This window comes from Hemitrygon akajei, chromosome 7, assembly GCF_048418815.1.
Source record: "Hemitrygon akajei chromosome 7, sHemAka1.3, whole genome shotgun sequence".
In the NCBI taxonomy this organism is placed as follows: Eukaryota; Metazoa; Chordata; class Chondrichthyes; order Myliobatiformes; family Dasyatidae; genus Hemitrygon; species Hemitrygon akajei.
Window position 1 is genome coordinate 23497455 of NC_133130.1, and position 21397 is coordinate 23518851.

The window sequence follows — 21397 nt, forward strand, 5'->3', positions numbered from 1 at the left end:
TCTTGCCCCCATTTCATTCTATTCCTTATGCTAATTGCCTTTGATTGAACTGATTGGCTTGTCGGGCCAATTCAGGGGAGAGTCAGTGAGTCAACCCGTGATATTAGCAATTTGGATCACATATTTGTAATCTGTCTTCTGGAAGAATAATTGGGTGGTGAAATAGCAACAGAAAATAACTCAATAGATCAGGGAGCATCTGCAGAGAGAGAAGCATATTTATCATTTCAGTTTACTGACCTCAGATGAAAAAGAGTTATTTTATTATTATTATTATTATTATTATTATTTTTTGTGACTGTATGCACTACTGTAACTATATGCGCTGTGTGGGCCTTGAACCTTGGCCCTGGAGGAACACTGTTCCTTTTAGTTGTATTTATGTGTGGTTGAATAACAATTAAACTTGAACTTGAACTAGAACTGACATGTTCTCAGTTCTGGTCTTAGTACAAAACAAAAGAGTATTGAGGCACTGGAGAAGAGGCAATAAAGCAATTGGAAAACTGAAAACAAGATGCTGGAAATCCAAAGTAACACACAAAAAATGTGCTGGAGGATCTCAGCAGGTCAGGCAGCGTCCACCGAAATGAATAAACAGTCGACATTTTGGACTGGGACCCTTCTTCAGAAAACTAATATTCTAACAGTGAGGTTATAACAGTGCCAGATTATGACATTCCTCACTTAAGATCCAGATGGGTTTTAACAATCTAATGCTTGTGTGGTCATCAGTACTGATAGCTTGTTACTGGATTTAAGTTCTCCAGCTGTCGTAGTGTGACTTGAACTTACACATTTAGGTCATGAGTTGGCTCGCTGGATTTGCTAATTCAGCAAGCTTTACATTTCCCCTTTAGTCTAGTTCACTGTCTTTTTAACACCTTTTTCTCTATCATCTGTTCCTCAAGTGTGAAGGTGTTGTTAAGAGTCAGAGTTACATGGCAGGAAAAGAGGCCCTTTACCCCTTATGCCAATCTAAGATAGTCACATTTGCCCTTGTTAGACCTTTGTAACCTTTCCTAACCACGTACCTGTCCAAGTGTCTTTTAGATATTGTTATTGTACCTGCAGGGTGGTGGGGTTGAGATACATCTCTACCAAATGGGGGTGAGGCACACCTTCCCGCCACTAGCCTGCAGGCCACTTTTGGGCAAGGTGTAGCACCTGCTTAGCTCCCCACCCGATCAGGGTCATGTGAAGCCATGGGAGCAGGTGGTGGACGGTCGTATGAGCAGCTGGTGCACATCACAAGTCCTGGTTATGTGACTACTGATGCCAGGCAGACAATCTCTGAGGAGTATTGATAATGACTGGGGTCACCTGTCTTGTAGAGACACTGCCTAGAAGGAGGCAATGGCAAACCACACTCCTGTAGAAAAATTTGCCAAGGACAATCATGGTCATGGAGAGATCATGATGCCTAGGCTATATGACACAGCACATAATGAAGGAACGAAATGAACCTGTCTCAACCACTTACTGTCAGCTTGCTCAATGTATAAAAGCACACTCTGTGTAAAGATGCTGTCCCTCAGGTCCCTTTGATGTTCCACCAAAAGGGCACGTCCTGTTTCACAGAAATCCCATTGTGGGGTGTACATTAAGTGCTATGGATCTCTGGTCCTTTACCTCAGCTATGAATCGAGAAGGTGAGGGGGGGAAGATCCAAAACAGAGAAGTGCGGGGCAAGTCTTTTACAGAAGGCGTGGTTGGTACCTGGAATGGTGGTGGAGTCAGATATGATGGAGGCTCTCAGATAGGTACAAATGTGTGAAAAATCGGTTTGAGAGGGAAATAAATCAACTATGATTGAATGGCACCAGACTAGATGGGCTGAATGGCCTGATTCTGGTCCTAAGTCTTATGAATGCGCAGAGAATGGAGGGATGTGGACCATGTACAGGTAGGAAGAACCTAAATGGGTTTGGCACAACACTGTGGGCTGAAGGGTGTGTTCCCGTGCTGAACTGTTTTATGATCTACCCTCACAGAAAGACACTTTGTCAGGGCTGCCTCACCTTTGTAGGGGCTCTGTAGCAGGGCACGGGGATCCACTGCTTCTTTTGGTTCACCAGCAGCAGGGCGATGACGAGAATGAGGGCGATCATGACGGGCACCGCCACCCATGCCACCGAGTGCATGGCAGAGTCTTCACTGAACCGTGGGTAGTCTCCACCGATGGCGTTCACACGCAGGTTCTCTGTGGGGACAGAGAGAAGCAAAGCCTCGTTACGAGGGCGGGCTGCCAGGGAGACCGAGATGGAGAAGCCAGTCAGGCGAGAGGTCACGCATCCACAACGCGAGTGCAAGCTCATTTGACATTCCTGGAGGGCAAGTTTCAAATGCACAGAAGCTGTATGAAATGGAGACGCGGAATGCTGGAGACACCTGGCTGCAGGGAAATTCTTTATCATTGTCATGTGTACCAAGGTACAGTGAGAAACATGTCTTGCACACCATTCATACGGAGAAGCTAGCTGGAAGGTGATAGGTGAAGACAGGTGGATGGGAAATGTCAAGGGCTGGAGATGAAGGAATCTGACAGGAGAGGAGACTGTAGCCTCATCTTGGCACAAGAGGAGGCCACGGACCGACATGTCGGAATGGGAAGGTGAGTCGGAATTAAAACGCTTGGCTCCTGGGGAGTCCCGCTTGTGGGCGGATGGTGCGGAGGTGCTCGACGAAGCGGTCTCCCAATCTACGACGGGTCTCGCCGATGTAGAGCAGCCTGTATCAGAAGCGCTGGACTCAACGGACGACCCCAGCAGAATCGCAGGAGAAGCGTGGCCTCACCTGGGAGGACTGCCTGGGGCCCCGACCGGAGGAGCCCTTAGCCCGTTTGCAGATAAATGTGCCGGGAGGGAGATTAGTGGGGGGGAGGGGGAGCGAATGGACAAGGGAATCGTGGAGGGAGTGATTCCTGCGGAAAGCAGAGAGGGGAGTGAGGAGGGAGGTAAACGTTCATTTAGTGGTAGGATTCCAGAATCAGAATCAGGTTTATTATCACTGACACGTGTCACTGAATTTGTTGCTTTGTGGCAGCAGTGCAATTTATCAAACAAACAATAAATTACAATAAGAAATATAAATATATATATATATATATGAAAAGTAAAATAAGTTGTGTGCAATCATAGTGAGAGGGTGTTCCTCCATGAGGTAAATGGAGGAAGATTTGGAGCTCTGGTGTAGGGTGGTGCTGTCCTGAGCTGCACGGGTGTGCGGCCGAGAAGTGAACGGGTTGCAATGCTGCCGCTAGGAGTGCCGTCTCACTCACCGTTGTCCCGGAGGTGGGCAGGGATTTCGTTCCCACTGGGAGTCGGCCAGAACGGTGCTTCCACCTCAATCTCTCCCCTCTGGTTGAACTTTTCGATGGGAATATTGGTGGGTTCCGGTAGGTACAGGTCTGCAATGAGAGGGAGGGAGAAGTGGGAAAACCTGGGAGAGACCCTGTTCCTCGGTGGTCGGGCAGTGTTACGTACACGCGGAGCAAGGATGCTAACAGAACAGTGGGATTAAACGTTTTTACTGAGTCACTTTAGTCACAATACAGGCCGGGTAACTCGCAGTGCGGCAGTAATAAACTGGGCCCACCAAACCAAAACAGTGCGCACTTGAAAATCTAAAAGAGCCTCCGCGCATAGGGTAGCCTAAACAATTCACCGTCGATCAGTCGGCCACATGCTCCCAATTGATCCGATAAGGTTCAGGTAGTCAGTATTGGGTCTGCCAGGAACATCACATGGAACAGTTCTATGCAGTCCTGTAACCCTGGGCAACAGGACTTGCAGGCAATCTCTAATTCCATGGATAGGAATTACCCTAGGTTCTCACATCTGAGGTTCTCCTATTGTGGAAACCTCTTAACATCTTCCCTGTCATTCCCTTTTAGATTTTACGTGTTTCAATAAGATCACCTCTCATTTTCCTAACAGATCTAACTCTCCATCACTGGACAACTGTCTCCTCCCAGGAATGAACTTGGTGGAATTCTACAGGACGGACTCCAATGCTAGTATCTTCTTTACTAAATAAGGGGACCTAAACTGTGCACATTGGTCCATGCGTAGTCTCACCAACACACTGTACTTCCATTGAACCATTCCCTCTTGAACCAACCTGTAATACCCTAACCATTTCATACCAGGTAGCCACACTATGACTACTTTGCACAATACTAGAATAAACTTTATTTCTGTTCAATTTTTGTTCTAATTGTGTTCTTTCTTGTAAATATTGTGTATAATTTATGTTTGGAGTGATAGAGCACTACAGCATAGAAACAGGCCCTCTGGCCCATCTAGTCTATGTGTGCCTATTCCCATCTACCTACAACTGGACCACAGCCCTCCATACCTCTCTCATCCATGTACCTACCCAACCTTCTCAAATGTTACAATTGAACGCACATCCAGCATTTCTGCTGGCAGCTCAGCCCACACCTGCACCACTGTCTGTCTGAAGTAGTTCACCTTTCAACCTAAACCTATAGCCTCAGCAGGTCAGGCAGCATCTATGGAAAGGAACTTGGGCCAGAAGAATGAAGCCAGAATAAGCAGGCGTGGTGGGGAAGAAGGTGGTCTCACCCAACCTGAGGGGGAAAAGCCGTGAGCATCCACTCTGTCCATATCCCTCATAATTCTGTACACCTCTGTAAGATCTCCCCTCAGTCTCCTGCACTCCAGAAAATAAAGTCCCAGTCCATTCAAGTTTCCCCTCATGTTCCCCTTAAATATTTTATCTTCATTCCATAAACAATGGCCTCTAGTTCTAGCCTCACACAAACTCAATCAAAAAGCCCTGCTTGAATTTACCCTATCTACACTCCTCATAGTTCTGTACATGTTTATCAGATCTCCCCTCAATCTCCCGTGCTCCGGGGAATTAAGTCCTAACTGATTCAACTTTTCCCTATAATTCAGGTCCTCATGACCCAGCTTAATTTACGATTTTCTTGTGAATGGTGTTTATCTGATGCCGTGCGGCTGAAAGTTAGTGTTTTATTGCACCTGTGCAGACATGTAGTCGCGCAAATAATGATAAACTTGACTTTGCAACAACACTCCTCTATCTGTAAACTCCAAATCCCCTCGCAATAAAGGTCACTTAACTGCCCAGTGGACCCGCCTGCAAACTTTAAAGTGCTCCGCTCTGAGTTCCATGTGCACTTCGGAAAGGAGCAATGGTGGACTCGGGTGTAACCCCCTCCCCAGCCAACGTAGCCCATTTACCTGGACACACAGGGCAGCAGCTCCCCTCCATGTAGACCGGCTCCAGGCAGGGGAGGGGTGGGCAGCTGACCGTCGAGCAGAGGGTCTGTCCTTGCAGGCAGTAACAGTGGGTGCAGCTATCGATGTCCCATCGCTCCTCATCCGCGTACGTCTTCTCATTGAAGTGACACACCACTTTGCTCGGAATGGTCTCCTCTGTGACGGGGGGAGGGGGGTGGATTTAAGAAGAAAACAAAATGGGGACATTTTCGAATTTAAGACTGAGCAGCGGATCTTCTCTAAATTTAAAATAAGACATAATATCACGTAGCCATTGAAGATGTGTAGGAGGGGTAGACTCCTTCCATTTAAGCAAGATTGCTCTCCTTGCTAAAAGAGAGGTAAAAACTAAAACCTGTAGGTTAGGAGTATTTAAAGTTATATCTTCATTTGCAATAATACCAAACAGGGCAGTAAGGGGATTTGGGTCAAATTGGACCCTAAAAATTTGTGAGAAGGTATGGAATACTTCCTGCCAAAACTTTTCAATTTTAGGGCAAAACCAAAAACATATGAATTTAAGAGGGACATGGGGACATTTTAAGGCTGTGATGAGATCCGGATGAACACCCCAGACAGGTTATACGAAGTTTAAAGTAAATTTATTATCAAACCACGTAAATGTTGCCATTCCACTTTGTTTCATTTTCTTGCAGGTATTTACAGGGAGATAAAGAAATACAATAGAATTTCTGAAAAACTACACATAATCAACGTCAGGCAAATGACCAATGTGCAAAAGAAGACAAACTGCAAACAAAATAATTATAATATTGAGAACATGAGATCAGAATCAGATCTAATATCACCAGCATATGTTGTGAAATTAAACTTTACACCAGCAGAATAATGAAATACACGACAAATATAGAGGAAAAAGCCCTGAATTATACTAAGTATATATATACAGTATATCCCAATAAATAGTAATTATAATTTAATATAAAATATGTATATATGTATGTATATAATATATATTTACGTTTATATACGTATATATAGATGTCCAATACTAGTTAAGTTAAAATCAGTAGTGAAAAGAAATTAAAAAGTAGTGAGATAGTGTTCATGGGTTCAATGTACATTTAGAAATTGGATGGCAGAGGGGAAGAAGCTCTAGATGTAACGAGTCCTTGAAAGACTGTGGGTTGTGGAATTAGTTCAGAGTAGAAGTGAGTGAAGTTATCCATGCTGGTTCAGGAGCCTGATGGTTGTGGGGTAATAACTGTCCCTGAACCTGGTGATGAGGCTTCTGTTCCTCCTGCCCAGTGGTAGTGAGATGTGGGCATTGCCTGGATGGTGGGGGGGGGGGGGTCTTTAATGACAGATGCTGTTTTCTTCTGGCAGTGCTGCCTGTTAAATGTACTCAATGAGCTGGCGTGAAACGCAGTCGGAGGGATGTACACACATTAAATGCAGGAGGTACTCAGCAGGTCAGGCAGCATCTATGAAAAGGAATCAAGAAATGACATTTCTAGCTGAGACCTTCCATCAGATCTGGAAGGGAAGGGGGAAGAAGCCAGAATAAGGAGATGGGGCAAGGGGAAGGAGCACAGGCTGGCAAGTGATAGGTGAAGCCAGATGAGGGGGAGGGCAGGTGGGTGGGGGAGAGGTATGAAGTAAGAAGATGGGAGGTGATTGGTGGAAGAGGTAATTGGCTGAAGAGGGAGGAATCTGATAGGACAGGAGAGTGGACCATGGGAGAAAGGGAAAGAAAGATGATGTACTGTTCTGGTTGCCTGACTATCAGACCATAAGATATAGGAGCCGAATTAGGCCATTTGGCCCGTCGAGTCTGCTCTGCCATTTCATCATGGCTGTTCCATTTTCCCTCTCAGCCCCAATCTCCTGCCTTCTCCTTGTATCCCTTCATGCCCTGACTGATCAAGAATCTCTCAACCTTTGCCTAAAATACACCAATGACTTGGCCTCCACAGCCGCCTGTGGCAACGAACTCCACCGATTCATCTAAAGGACATGACAGCGTTGGAGGGGGTACAGAGGACACTCACTAGGATGTGGTCTTGGAGTATTTCACTTCGGAAGAAAGGCAGAATCTGCAGAATTTGTTTTCTCTGAAGCAGGGAGACTCTTACAACCTTTAAGAAGCATGTGAACAGGCATTTGAATTGCTCAGGTGCAGAGAGATAGAGGACAAGGGCTGGTGAGTGGGATAAGTATGGTTTGGTTTTCAATGTCTGTCACCTGAAGGGCCTGTTACTACGCTGTCTGATACAATGACTGGATGGTCCACGCTGTTACCTAATGACCCAGCACTGGTGGAAATCTAACACAACTGCACGACTCAGTCTTCCTGAAGGGATCCCACAGAATCACGATAAATGAGGAAAATTAAATGAACCTTGCATGGATTTAATGGGAGAGCAGACCCAGCTGCTTGGATTTTCAACCCTTTGGTTTAGGGCTGGCCACTAGAGGGGGCAAGAGCACCACGGACAAGGAAACTCTGGGGTTCGGAGTGGGCAATGTGTTCAAAGTATGGGGTGTAGCACCGGGGATCCAGGGGCGGTGCATGGGGGAGTGGGACAGCAGTCTGCAGTGTCAGGTTCTGCAAATCCAAAGGTATGGCAACTGCTCTGCACGTGACCACAAGAAACTGCAGAGAGCTGTGGACACATCATGGAAACCCAGCCTGCCCTCTATGGACTCTGTCTGTATTTCTACTGCCTCAGTAAAGCAGCCAACATAATCAAAGACCCCACCCATCCTGGACTTTCTCTCCTCTCCCCTCTCCCATTCAGCAGAAGATACAAAAGCCTGAAAGCACATAGCACCAGGCTCGAGCACAGATTCTACCCTGCAGTTGTAAGACGATTAAATACTTCCCTAGTACAACAGCTAGACTCTCGAATCTTGATAAACTACCTTGTTATGATCTTGTACATGATTGTTTCCTGCACTGCACTTTCTCTGTGGATGCTACATTTTATTCTGCATTGTTATTGTTTTACCTTGTTCTACCTCAATGCACAGTGTAATGAATTGATCTGTATGAACAGTATGCAAGACAAGCTCTTCACTGTATCTCAGTGCATGTGACAATAACAAACCAATTACCAAAATGAGCCCACGCAGTGCGAGTCTGAACATGTGGTGTCATGACTGTGCAGGGTCAGAGTGCAGGGGTCACAGTGTGGAAGGGCTGGCAACACAGCGATCGAATTCCTGGACTGATATCCACTGGGTCGAAGGTGAGGTCAGTTAGATCCCCTTGTGAACAGGTAAAAATGCCCTTGTTGAGCTGAATCGTATGAGAGGAATTCCAGACTGACATCGCCTTCACTTGCAAAGGTCTAAATGGTGTGGATGTTTCCTGTGGTGGGGGAGTCCAGAACCAGAACAGCCTCAGGATAGACTGACGATCCCTTTAGAAGAGATACGAGGAGCAATTCCTTTAGTCAGAGGGTGCTGTAACGTGGAATTGTTTGCCACTGATAGCTGTGGAGGCCAAGTCACTGGGTATAGTTAAGGTGGAAGCTGATAGATTTTTAATTAGAAAGGGTGTTACAGGTTATGGAGAGAAGGCAGGAGAACAGGATTTAGAGGGATAATAAACTGGCCATTTTGGAATGGTGCAACAGGCTGACGGACTGAACGGCCTAATTCCTCTCCAATGTCTAATAGTCTTATGGAATTTCACTGGAGAAAAAGGTGCAATCTTTGGGGAAATCCTGCTACTCATAAATTAGAGGACCAGCTTGCTTTCACACCGACAGTCTCTGGTGCTGGAGTCTCTAAGAGTCCTACGCTGAGTTCAACGCTGACTGGCAACTCCCGTGACACTGCTGGTGCCGAACGGTATTGGTCTCTGCCATTCCTTTGAATCCACCAGTTGTGTGGAGACGGGGAGTCTGCTGCACGGGCAACAGCTTGCCCTCCATATCGTCCTGCCCTGGCTGGTGTATCACATTGACAGCCGGGAAGCAATATCCATGGTCAACTGCGACTAACGCAGGGCTCAAAGGCTGATTAACACCCCACCCACTAACTCACCCCTCCACAACCCCAACCAGACCTATATAATTTCCTGTCAATCACCTACTGTGCAGACACTCCTGTATCTAACGTTATGTTATGGGCATACAGTCAATACACAAATACATAAATTATCTTATGTATTTATACTTGATGAGCTTTTTATTATTATTATTATTGCATTCTTTATCTTATTGTGCATGTTTTTTTGTGTTGCATCAGATCCAATTACTTTGTTCTCCTTTACACTTGTAAACAATAGATTTCACGATATATGTCAATGGCAATAAAACCTGATTCTGAGTTTGGGGAAGAGTGAAGCAGTCCTTGTATTCTTTTGGAAAAATGTTAATAGTCCAAATGGCCTTTTGTTACACTGGTGTTAGTTAATGATGGTGAAATGCCTGGGCTCCCAGAGCTACTTTGGGGACGTGTTGTCCTCTGGCACAGAGAGTTACTGACAGATATCTTAGTGATCGGGAGAGGGGCTATGGTACGGGTCCCATCTAGTGCGATGCTCTCTCCAGCCCAACGACACAGCCCTGCATCAGCAGCAAACCCACATCGGAGCTGGGAATGCCGGAGCTGCCGAAGGCTTGGGCTGTGCCGGGAGATGTGCAATTGGAGAACGAACAGTGTACCGTCTCGGACCTGAATGCTGCTGTTTGTATTGTTTCTCTGGACCAAAGCTGGGCTCCAGAGTGGCAGGGGTACAGAACGCACTGCCATGCTGATGGCAAAACGTTCAAAGTAAATTTATTGTCGAAGTACCTATCTGTCACCATATACAACCTGAGATTAATTTTCCTGTGGGCAGACTCAATAAATCTATAGAAGAGTAACTGTAAGAGGACCAATGAAAGATCAGCCAGAGTGCAGAAGCCAGCAAGCTGTGCCAATGCAAGTATAAAATAGCAATAAATAACGAGAACATGCGACAATGAGATAAAGAGTCCTTAAAGTGATATCACTGCTTCTGGGAACATATCAACGGATGGGCAAGTGACTGTGGTGATCCCCTTTTGTTCAAGAGCCTGAAGGTTGAGGGGCAGTAAATGTTCTTGAGGCTCTTGTACCTTCTACCTGATGACAGCAGCGAGCAAAGAGTGTGACCTTGGTGACAGATGCTGCTTTCCTGCGACAATGCTTCATACAGATGTGCTTACCCTGAATCCATAATCTTCTGTAGATACATTAGGGATATTTAAGAGGCTGTTTTATTTCTTCTTTTAAATCTCCTCCTGGCTGGTTCTGCCCTCCTTTGCACACTGAATGTGTGTCAGTGTCTGGTCTTCCTTTATTTCACTGAGATACGGTGTGGGACAGGCCCTCCGGCAACCTTGAGCCTCACCGCCCAGCGATCCGTGATTTAACCCTCGCCTAATCACGGAACAACTTGCAATGACTAATCAACCTGGCAACCGGTACGTCTTTGGACTGTGGGAGGAAACCGGAGCACCCGCAGGAAACCCACGTGGACAGGGGGAAATTGTACAAACTCCTTATGGGGCAGCGGTGGGAACTGAACCCGGGTTGCCTGAAATGTAAAGCGCTGTGCTAACCACTGTGCTACCATACAAAAAACTACATATAGTTCTTCATAAATTCTATAGTATTTCTTTATTTTCCTGTAAATTCCTACAAGAAAATGAATCTCCAGGAGGTATCTGGTGACATACGCGTACTTTGACAGTAAATTTACTTGGACATCGATCTTAGACAGGCACATGGATGAAAGAAACAAGGAGGGGTATGTGGGAGGGGAAGATTAGATTGACCTTGAAGTAGTTTGAAAGGTCAGCAGCGCATTGTGGGCCGAAGGGCCTGCACTGTTCTATATCCTCCCTCCTGATGGCCCCTCCGAGTCCACACTCACCGATGCAGTAGGGACAGCACTGGCCCTTCCTCAGCACGGGCCGGGGGCAGGTGACGGCCGGGCAGGACTCCGAGTAGCAGCTGATGCTGCCCTCCATGCAGATGCAGCTGGTGCACACGTTCGGCTTCCACGACTCGGCCTCCAGGAAGATGTCGCCCTCCTCGTTCTTGCAGTAGCCGGGCCTGCTCCTGTTGCTGGGCGCTGCCGGCTGAAGGGGCTCGTCTGATCACAACAGATAACAGGTTAGTGAGTGGAGGGCGGAAAGGTTCCGAGCCCCCTGTGATAAATAACGCCCACGTGCCGGAATCTGAAGCAAAAAGAAAAATCAGGCTGCTGGCTGACCTCAGCAGGTCGGGCAGCATCTGTGGAGGGAAATGGACGGTCAGTGTTTTGATTTGAGATCCTCTGCTTGGAGAGGTCTTTCTCTGAGAGAGATAGGGCAAGATTACAGACCCTCCTGGCCCAGTGAGCCCACACCACCCATGTGACCAATTATCTTACTAACCCATACAACTTTGGATTGTGGGAGGAGCCCTCTGCCATCATAAAGTGAACGTACAAACTCCTCGGAGACAGAGGTGGAACCGAACTCGGGTCACTGGTGCTGTAATCGCATTACCCTAACTGTTACGTTATTGTGCCAACCTCCCCCCCCACCCATCCCCAAGACACGGACAGTCCATTTTCATCCATAGATGCTATTGAACCCATTGAATTCTGACAGGTTCGTTTTTGCCGTTGGCTGGGAGAAACTGGAGTCCAGTGAATTTACCCAGAGGGAGGGTCAACCCCTTCCCACAGTGGGGTGGGAGGCACAGTAGAGTGGAGAGGGGAAGCTGCTCCCATTGTTTGCTGGTTCGAGGTGTGGGAGTCACTTAAATTCTGAGCTACAGAGAAAAGGGAAGTGTGAGGACCGTTTTGTTTTATGCAGATTAGTGGGATTTAACACACATGTAAGGGATGTTGGAAACAGGCTCAATCAGCGTCTTTGAAATGATTTGTGGCAGAATTATTAGCAGGGCTCCTGGGAAGGAGGAGAGGAATGGGATTGACATACAAAGTGCTGGAGGAACACAGCAGGTCAGGCAGCATCTATGTCTGCAGGGATGAATTGAGAAGCTGCAGAGCTTCCCACATTTATTTATTGATTTATTGAGACCAGGCTCTCCTGGTGCCTCCCAGCCATCCCTGATTTAATCCGAGCATAATCAAGGGCAGATTAACCTGCCTACCGGTAATGCTGGACTGTGGGAGGAAACCGGAGCAGTCACGGGAAAAAATGTTCAAACTCTGCACAGACAGCAGCAGGAATTGAACCCGGGTCGATGGTGCTGTAAAGCGTTGTGCCACCGTGACTCCCCTTCATCCCCACTCTCCCATTACCCTGCCTTCTCGTGCACCTGGCTTCACCTCTCACCATCCAGCTTGTACTCCTCTCCCTCCCCCCCAACCTTCTCTTTCTGCTTTCTGACCCCTTCCGTTCCAGTCCTGGTGAAGGCGCCTGGCCCAAAATATTGTTCGTTTATTCCCCTCCATGGACGCTGCCTGACCTGCTGAGCAAATCCAGCATTTTGCGTGTGCTGTTCTAGATTTCCAGCATCTGCCGCTCTTGTGCCTTGGAGAAAGGGATTACTGCATTAGGGACTGGAACAGACTTGATGGACCAAATGGCCTCCACCTGAGCTGCCGCAATTTTCTGTTTCTGAGACTACACTGATACATCGCAGTGACGAGCGTGGCAGGAGTCCTCAAACTCTGTGGAAATCCACCTCTGGGGAGCTTGTGAGGATTAGAGATCTCGCCAAAGACAGATTAGGTTGGTCAGCCATATTTCTCTGCTGTGGCTTCAGGGGCTGCTTTCACTTGTCCTAAGAACCATACATCAGCAAAGATACCATGTTGAGCAGGGCACCACAGGCGGGAGGTGGAGGGGTGGGGATACGTCTCTACTGAAGGAGGTGTAAGGCGCTCCTTCTCTCCCTAGCCCGCAGGCCGTCCTTGGGGCAGGGTGTAGCACCTAGTTAGCCCCTCCACCCACCAATCAGGGTCACGTGAAGCCGTGGGAGCAGGTGGTGGACATCACAAGTCCTGGTTATGCGACCACTGATGCCAGGCAGACGATCTCTGGAGTTGCTGGGGTAATTGCTGGGGTCACCCGTCTTGTAAAGACACTGCCCAGAAGAAGTCAATGTCAAATCACTTCTGTAGAAAAATTTGCCAAGAACAATCATGATCATAGAAAGACCATGATCACCAATGTCAATACGACGCAGTACATAACAATGATGATATTGACCACATATGGCCTTCTAGAAATGCACAGAGTCATGACAGGGATAGTTAAGGTGAGCGCACACAGTCTTTTTCCCAGGGAGGGGGTATGAAAAAAATACACAAGTCATAGGTTTAAGGTGAGAGGCGAAAGATTTCAAAGGGACGTGAGGAACAAGCAGCATTTTCATGGAACAAGCTGCCAGAGGAAGTGGTTGAGGCAGGTACATTAACTGCTTTTAAAAGACACGTGGATGGGTTCACAGATACCAGGGTTTTGAAGGGCTATGGGCCAAAAGCTGACAAATGTGACGCGCCTGTTCAGCGTGGATAGTTAGGCCGAAGGGCATGTTTCTATGCTGTATTACCCTGTGACTGGTGACCCCGTAGAACACAGAGTCGCGCAGCACAGGAACCGGCCCACAACGTTGTGCTGAAATCTTACCAGCTAAAAGGTAAATCAAAAACGCCCAATAAGTAACACTGAGCGTCATAGGAAGTCATTCCTGCCTGTGGCCATCAAACTTTACAACTCCTCCCTCGGAGTGTCAGACACCCTAAGCCAATAGGCTGGTCCTGAACTTATTTCCACTTGGCATGATCAACTTATTTTCATTTAATTATTTATTTTAATTATTATTTATTTATTTAAATATATTGCTATATTTCTACACTATTCTTGGTTGGCGTGGCTGTATTGAAACCCAGTTTCCCTCGGGATCAATAAAGTATATCTGTCTGTCTGTAATTAATCCCTTCTATGTACACAATGTCCACATCCCTACATCTTCTTCACATCCATGTGCCTATCCAAATGATGATAATGACCACATATGGCCTTCTTAAAAGCCTCGAATGTATTTGCCTCTACCACCATAACAGGCAGCGCATTCCAGGCATCCGCTATTCTTTGAGTAAAAAAGCTTAACTCTCACGTCTCCTTTGAACCTACCACCTCCTCTCACTTTAATGCATGTGCCCTCTGGTATTAAGACATTTCAACCCTGTCTACTTTATCTATGCCTCTCATAATCTCATAAACCTCTATCAGATCTCCCCTCAGCCCCTAATGCTCCAGAAACAACCACCTAAGTTTGTCCAGCCTCTCATGCCCTCTGAACCAGGCAGCATCCTGGTGAACCTCTTCTGCCCCCTCTCCGTAGATCTGATCGTCCTGCCAGGATTGATTTCAGAACCACTGCTTCCATGTTGGATTTCAGTACTGTTTTAATGTGAGTATTATTAAAAGTAAGTTAATACTAATTGGGAAGCTGTTGGTAACGAGAGGCGGGGTCTTTACTTCCGCTCTTTTTTACTCCCAGTATGCATTGTAGATAGTTCCTCCACCCATGCCGCACGAGGTACCTGGAAGCCTCGGTACTGTAAATATCATTTGCCGTCCCAGATAAAGGTGTTTCTTTTGGCCATCAAATTGTCGAGTGGTCCTTTTGTAAAGTAGAAGTTACCACAAGTACAGAAGGCAGCCACTGTCTCTGGAAATTTCGGCATCTCAGCTGCTGCCCCACAGACTGTGGCTTTCCCTTCTGGTGAGCCTTTCGGGCTCCAGCACCCTTTCAGCAGCGTGCTCCTGATCCCCCCACTCTGAATCACGTAGAGATACAGGACCAAGTCCCACCATTAACACTCACTCTACAGTAATCCCAGCCTATTAATTCTCCTCACATTCTCAACACTTGACATTCTACCACTCACTCATACTTGCTCAGCAAAAAAAATCCCAAATCCCCAGTAACCCTTATCTTAATCAGCTTACATTGTCTTTGGGAGGGTGGGGGGGGGGTCACTGTTTAAGGCTTTGGTAACTTCCTCCCTCATCCCCCCACCACCATCCCTCACCCTTGCTCCTGAATACGACTGAGTAACTTCCCCGATGCACAGGAGCTTAGGGTAACCTACACTGATAAATGGCCGCTAAACCTTTCCTCTGCATGGATCTCTGAGATGAATTATTTATTTGTAGCTATTTTATTTTTATTTAATCTAAATTGCGGTGCAGTGACCTTTACAGACCTTAAACATTGTCTGGTTCACACGCAGAACTCATTAGCATGCAGTATTATGCACTAAATCAGCACAGCTAGTCCTGACATAATTGAACTGTAAACTGGGAGGAGGAGGGGGTTCTGGCTCTGTTGAGAAGGACGCTGAGGTGGGAAGGCAGCCCGGAATGGCAGAAATACAGTCGCCGAGATGATCAGATCCACTTTTTCCTGTATTGTCAACTGGAGCACCCGGAACACTTTAGAGAGCGACGGAATTGAACCCAGGTGGCTGACACTATGATAACATTACTATTATTTATTATTGAGATATAGCGTGGAGCAGGCCCTTCTGGGTCTTCCAGCCATGCTGCTCGGCAACCCCGGATTTAACCCACGCCTAATCACGGGACAGTTTACAATGACCAATTAACCTACCAGGCAGTACACCTGTGGACTGGAGCACGCTGAGGAAATTAGAAATTAGAACGCACAGACATATTTACAGGCAGCAGCAGGTATTGAACTGGTACTGTAAAGCATTGCGCTAACCACTACGCCACTGTGCCGCCTATGTGAACTGCTGTGCTACAGTGCCACCCCAAACGCACTGTCCTTTCCTGATCTAGTCCCTTATAGACCCATTTACCTTCCTTTAACACTTCTTCCCGAGCGGCAACGCTGCCGTGCGGTGGCTAAGGCCGCTGAGTGCGCTGCGAGAGGCTCTGTGGGTTGTGCACCTACCTGGGCACTGTGGGCAGCAGGAATCCAGGGTCCTGGTGGGGTTCTGGCAGAGGATGGGTGGGCAGACCTCCGTGTCGCAGAGGACCCGGCCACTGTGACATGTGCACTGGGTGCAGGAGTCGATGTTCCAGGTCTCTCCTTCCACGTAATACTCTCCGCCAGGCGCATGGCAGATCGACGAGTCGCCTTGATCTGGCTTCCAAAGCTCCAGGTCCTCTGGGAACACAGTGGTCAGAACCAAGGTCACCACAGTAGAGAGACACAGCTCGGTAGAGACGCACATACCAATTAGAAGCAGATGCTCTTCGATCATTTGTGAGAGCCAGACTCACTACCACAGCCACGTATCCCCCTCAGCCTCACCTATCACCTTCTACTTCGTACTCCTCTCCCTCCCGCAACCTTTTTATTCTGGCTTCTGCCCCCTTGAATAGTCTAGGCCTGAACAGCTGACTGGTCATTCCCCTCCATGAATGCTGCCTGACTTGCTGAATTCCTCCAGCAGTTTGTCTGTGTTGCCCAAGATTTCCAGCATCTGTAGAATCCCTAGTGTGTAGGTGATGCAGTCTCCTTCACTCAATAAATCACAGCTGATCTGACAGCAATCTTGGCTCTGCATTCCTTTTACCCTTCTGGTAACCTTTTGATTCTAAAGTACTGATCTATTTCCATATTAAAATGCTTAGAATATCGACTTCCACCCCATTTAGAGGAAGAACTTTAACACAAGCAGAAATGGAAACGATTGCAGGACATGAACATAAGGCCCATGCAAAGGGCAGAGAAATAAACGAGCGGGCGCCTCAGGTTGCAAAGCCAGTACCAAGGCAGGCATGTGCTGGGTAGCTTCCCTTTCTTCAGCCATTTTCTTCAGGCCGTGAAGGTAAAGGGGTCAGTTATTGGCAGGGGAGCTGCGTGGCCTTGGTTGTAGCGAGGACAAGGCCTTAAGCCACAGTGTCGCTTGCTTACAGCCGCCCAGAAGAGAGGTGTTGGGGTTGGTGTGCTCCAGCAGAGTGCCAGGGGCGGTATGGTGCAGCGTCCAAACTGGAGTCCACGCTGCACCCCAGTGCTTGCTCGGTTGAAGATAACCTGTATTGTGTTCGACTGCAGACTGCTGCAACATTCATGGAGTCAGGGTTCTGGCCTATATATTTCTGTGTGACTGTATTTTACTGATAATCTTACATGTTCTTGTTGTCCTGTATGAGCTATGTGTGCTCTGTGCTGTGTGTGACTGTTGGTTCTGTGCTTGCACCTTGGCCCTGGAGTAACGCTCTCATTTGGCTGTATTTATGTATGGTTGAATGACAATTAAACAAACTTATCAGAGAGAAGGAAATTAATTTTTTTACTGTGCAGAATAGAGCTCTGCATTCATCTTAATCAATTATTCTTTTCTCATGATTGTAATGTATGCTTCTGTGTATCACAAGTGCCCAGGACCATAAGACATAGGAGCAGAATTAGGCCAATCAGCCCATCGAGTCTGCTCTGCCATTCAATCATGGCTAATTTAATTTCCCTCTAAACCCTATTCTCTTGGGTAACCTTTGATGCCCTTTCTAACCAAGAACTTGTCAACCTCAGCTTTAAATATGCCCAATAATTTAGCCTCCACAGCTGCCTGTGGCAATGAATTCCACAGATTCACCATCTACAAAAGAAATTCCTTCTCATTTTCGTTTGAAAGGGAAGTCCTATTCTGAGGCTATGTCCTCTGGTCACAGATTCTTCCTCTATTCAAAACACCTTCCCCACTCTATCTTGGCTTTCAATATTTGATAATTACTGGGAATATGGAAAGGCTTTCGAAAGGGTGTGGGGGGGGATCCAGCCTGAGATAGAGGGTATTACCTGGAAGGAGTTATTGGACAAACGTGGTTTATCTTCTCCGCAGTACCGGAGGTCGAAGGGAGATGTCATAAATAAAGTTACGTGAGGTGTAAGTAGGACGGGCAGACACAATCTTTTTGGGAGGGTTTGCTCGTTCATTATGTGTCGTGTCGTATGACGTGGACCATCAGGGTCTTTCCATGGCCATGATTATTCTTGGGAAATTTTTCTACAGAAGTGGTCTGCCATTGTCTTCTTCTGGGCAGTGTCTTTACAAGACGGGTGACCCCAGCCAGTATCAACACTCTTCAGAGATTGTCTGCCTGGCGTCAGTGGTCACATAAACAGGTCTTGTGATCTGCACCAGATGCTCATACGACCGTCCACCACCTGCTGCTGTGGCTTCATGTGACCCTGACCGGGGGCTAAGCGAGTACTACACCTTGCCCCAGGGTGACCTGCAGGCTACCAGAGGGAAGGAGTGCCTCGCACCCCCTTTGGTAGAGACGTATCTTCACTCCGCCAGCCGATTCCCAGGGGCAGTAGAAATGTCATATCTTAGAGGAGATGTATTTAAGGTGAGCAGGAGAAAGTTTAAAGGAGAGGGGCAGGGAAAGATTTTTTTTTTTACACAGTGAGTGGTAGGTACCTGGAACAGGCTGCTAGGAAGCAGGTACGAGTAAAGGTACTTCTTTAAGAGGCTGGTGGATGACACATAAATATGCAGGCAGTAAGATTTCGTTTAATTTGGCATTATGTTCAACACAGACATTTTGTGCCGAAGGGCCTTTCCCTTTGTTCCATGTTTTTATATCATTATCTTTCTTTCTTTTTTATTTTTATCTTTAGAACAGAGATGAGGAGGAATTTCTTTAGCCAGGGGGTGGTGAATCTGTGGAAATCATTGGCTGTGGAGGCCAAGTCATTGGGTATATTTAAAGCGGAGGTTGATAAGTTCTTGGTTAGAAGGGGCATCAGAGGTTATGGCAAGAGATTAGGGTTGAGAGGGAAATGAAATTAGCCGTGATTGAATGGCGTAGCAGACTCAATGGGCCGAATGGCCTAATTTTGCCCCTATGTCTTACGGACAATGTAGTATTAAGATGGCAGTAATGAAGGACAAGGAGCATTCTCCAGATGAAGGCCCTTACCTGGGCAGGTTGGGCAGCACTGTCCTGGACGAATGGCAGGGTTTCCACAGTTGGGCACGGAGCAGGTGATGAGCGCGCACATCTCACGCCCGCCGTTGCAGTAACACTCCCGGCAGCCGTCGTGCCAGCTCTCGCCGCTCTCGTGCCACCGGCCGTCCATGGAGAGGCAGGAGCTGGCTTTCACTGGTGGGACCAGGGTGGTGGGCACATCTGCGGAGGCAAGAACCAGAGTCAGCCTGGCGGGGGAAGCACAGCACAGCTCTTCAAATACACTGTCACCTCCCTCAACGCTGCCGCAAAATACAATCACAAGGGATCCTGCGGGTGCTGGAAATTTTGACAGAACACTCATCAGACCCATAAAATGTGTTGGTCAATACAGAGAGCAAGATGGTGGCCCTGGAAGTTGGAATCCTCTAAGGAATGTGTAACAGTTCATCTGCCAACTCAACTGGCCCTGGAAAGTGATGGTACTGGAGTATCAGACCCATACCCCGCCGTCACTGGTAGTCACGCAAGAATGCCCGCAGAGGGCTATGCAGCAGTGAGCACGGGAAGCCTAGGCCGTGGGCCTGGGCGGAGCTGCCGCAACTGCAGATCTTTGCGGTAGTTGCAAATGTTCAAACGAGAACTTTGAATGCTAGAAGAACTCAGCATCTATAGAGGGGAATCAAATCTCGACAGCATGCTGGAGAGCTGATGAAGGGTCTCAGCCCGAACTGCTGCCCATTTATTCCCCTACAGAGATGCTGCCTGACCTGCTCAGTTCCTCCAGCATTCTGGAAACAGTTCGACACAGGAACCAGAGCAGGCTGAATGGCCTGCTCCTACTCGGTGTGTTACACTGTTCCAGGTTCAACATTAGAAGCCAGAACAGACACTACAGTGCAGGAACAGGCCCTTGGGCTCACAATGTTGCACTGAACAGCTGAAGAGTAAATTTTAAATAACCCCAAAACAAATCCCTCCTACCTACACAACATCCCTATCACTGCACCTTTCTCACATTATAGTAAGATAGCTTCCATAGTCCTTGACATCAATGATCAGGACACGGAGTTCAAATCCCACCTCGGCACTTGAGAAATTTACATTCCAACAATAAAACAAAAAGCTGTGTTTACCAGCAGGGACCAAAAAACTACTATTTTAGCACGAAACTCATGTGATTTCTAGATGGCTACTCAACCAGGTCCTGATGAAGGGTCTCGGCCCGAAATGTCGACTGTTTATTTCCCTCCATAAATGTGTGTGTGTGTGTGTGTGTGTGTGTGTGTGTGTGTGTGTGTGTGTGTGTGTGTGTGTGTGTGTGTGTGTGTGTGTGTGTGTGTGTGTGTGTGTGTGTGTGTGTGTGTGTGTGTGTGTGTGTGTGTGTGTGTGTGTGTGTGTGTGTCTAGAGATGGAGAGTGTGCTCTGCTTTTAAGGGGATGATGGGATTTGGGGTTCGTGCAGGAAAATGGTGCTGAGAAGAAGTACCATGGTGATTGACAGGGCAAGTGCACATGGCCAACTCCGGATCTAATTGTTTATGTTCATGTGCCTAGCATTTCACAGCAAATTAAGAGCTCTTGAAGCATAGACAGTTCTGAAAAGCTCCATAAAGAGCAATATTTTCAACCATGGATTCACAAGTAGACCCATTGTTTAATGGTATTGGTCCATGGTTTAAAAAAAGTTGGGAATCCCTGTGCTAAAGACTGGATAACCTGTTTTTTGTCAGTCAGTCCTGAAGAAGGGTCTCGACATGAAAATTCAACTGTTTATACTTATCCAGAGATGCTGCCTGATCTGCTGAGTTCCTCCATCATTTTGCTGTAATGGACATCAGTGTTTGAAGGCAAACACTGGGTATGGTGACACACAGACGAAAAGACACTGAAAGCACTGCACTCCTGTGCTGGACTGTCCATCTCAGTCTGCACATGGGCTTGAAACTCCTATTAGCGATATCTGGATGCTTCACTTCCTCTTCCCCAACAATAGGCCAATCAAAAGCCTTCATAAAGTGGATTCTCCTTTCAAAATACGCCACACAGACATAACGTATTTTGTGTGCACTGCACCAGATTTCCATCAAGTACCGAATCTCTTATGCCTCCTTTCAACACGTGGCCTCAATGGTCAGCTGCCCATTCTTCAGATAACTGGGTCCTGCTTGCAACCTTCGAATTCCCTTCCCTCCTGATCAAGTTCAGTGGATTTTGCGGTTTGATATTCCGCGGGGTGGCTCCACGCTTTCAATACCGCTCCATC

At 47.2% G+C, this 21397-nt stretch overlaps 1 protein-coding gene across 3 annotated transcripts in view; it reads right to left on the reverse strand.

Moving 5' to 3' along the window:
• Positions 1–21397, reverse strand: part of crim1 (cysteine rich transmembrane BMP regulator 1 (chordin-like)) — a 262049-nt gene that overhangs the window by 9402 nt on the left and 231250 nt on the right. For all 3 annotated transcript variants that reach the window (XM_073050510.1, XM_073050511.1, XM_073050509.1), the window contains 6 exons: positions 19145–19354; positions 16161–16376; positions 11146–11367; positions 5235–5429; positions 3281–3409; positions 2022–2203 (listed from right to left, as the gene is read on the reverse strand). In XM_073050510.1, the coding sequence (XP_072906611.1) occupies positions 2022–2203; positions 3281–3409; positions 5235–5429; positions 11146–11367; positions 16161–16376; positions 19145–19354 (1154 nt within the window). The remainder of the gene's footprint in view (positions 1–2021; positions 2204–3280; positions 3410–5234; positions 5430–11145; positions 11368–16160; positions 16377–19144; positions 19355–21397) is intronic.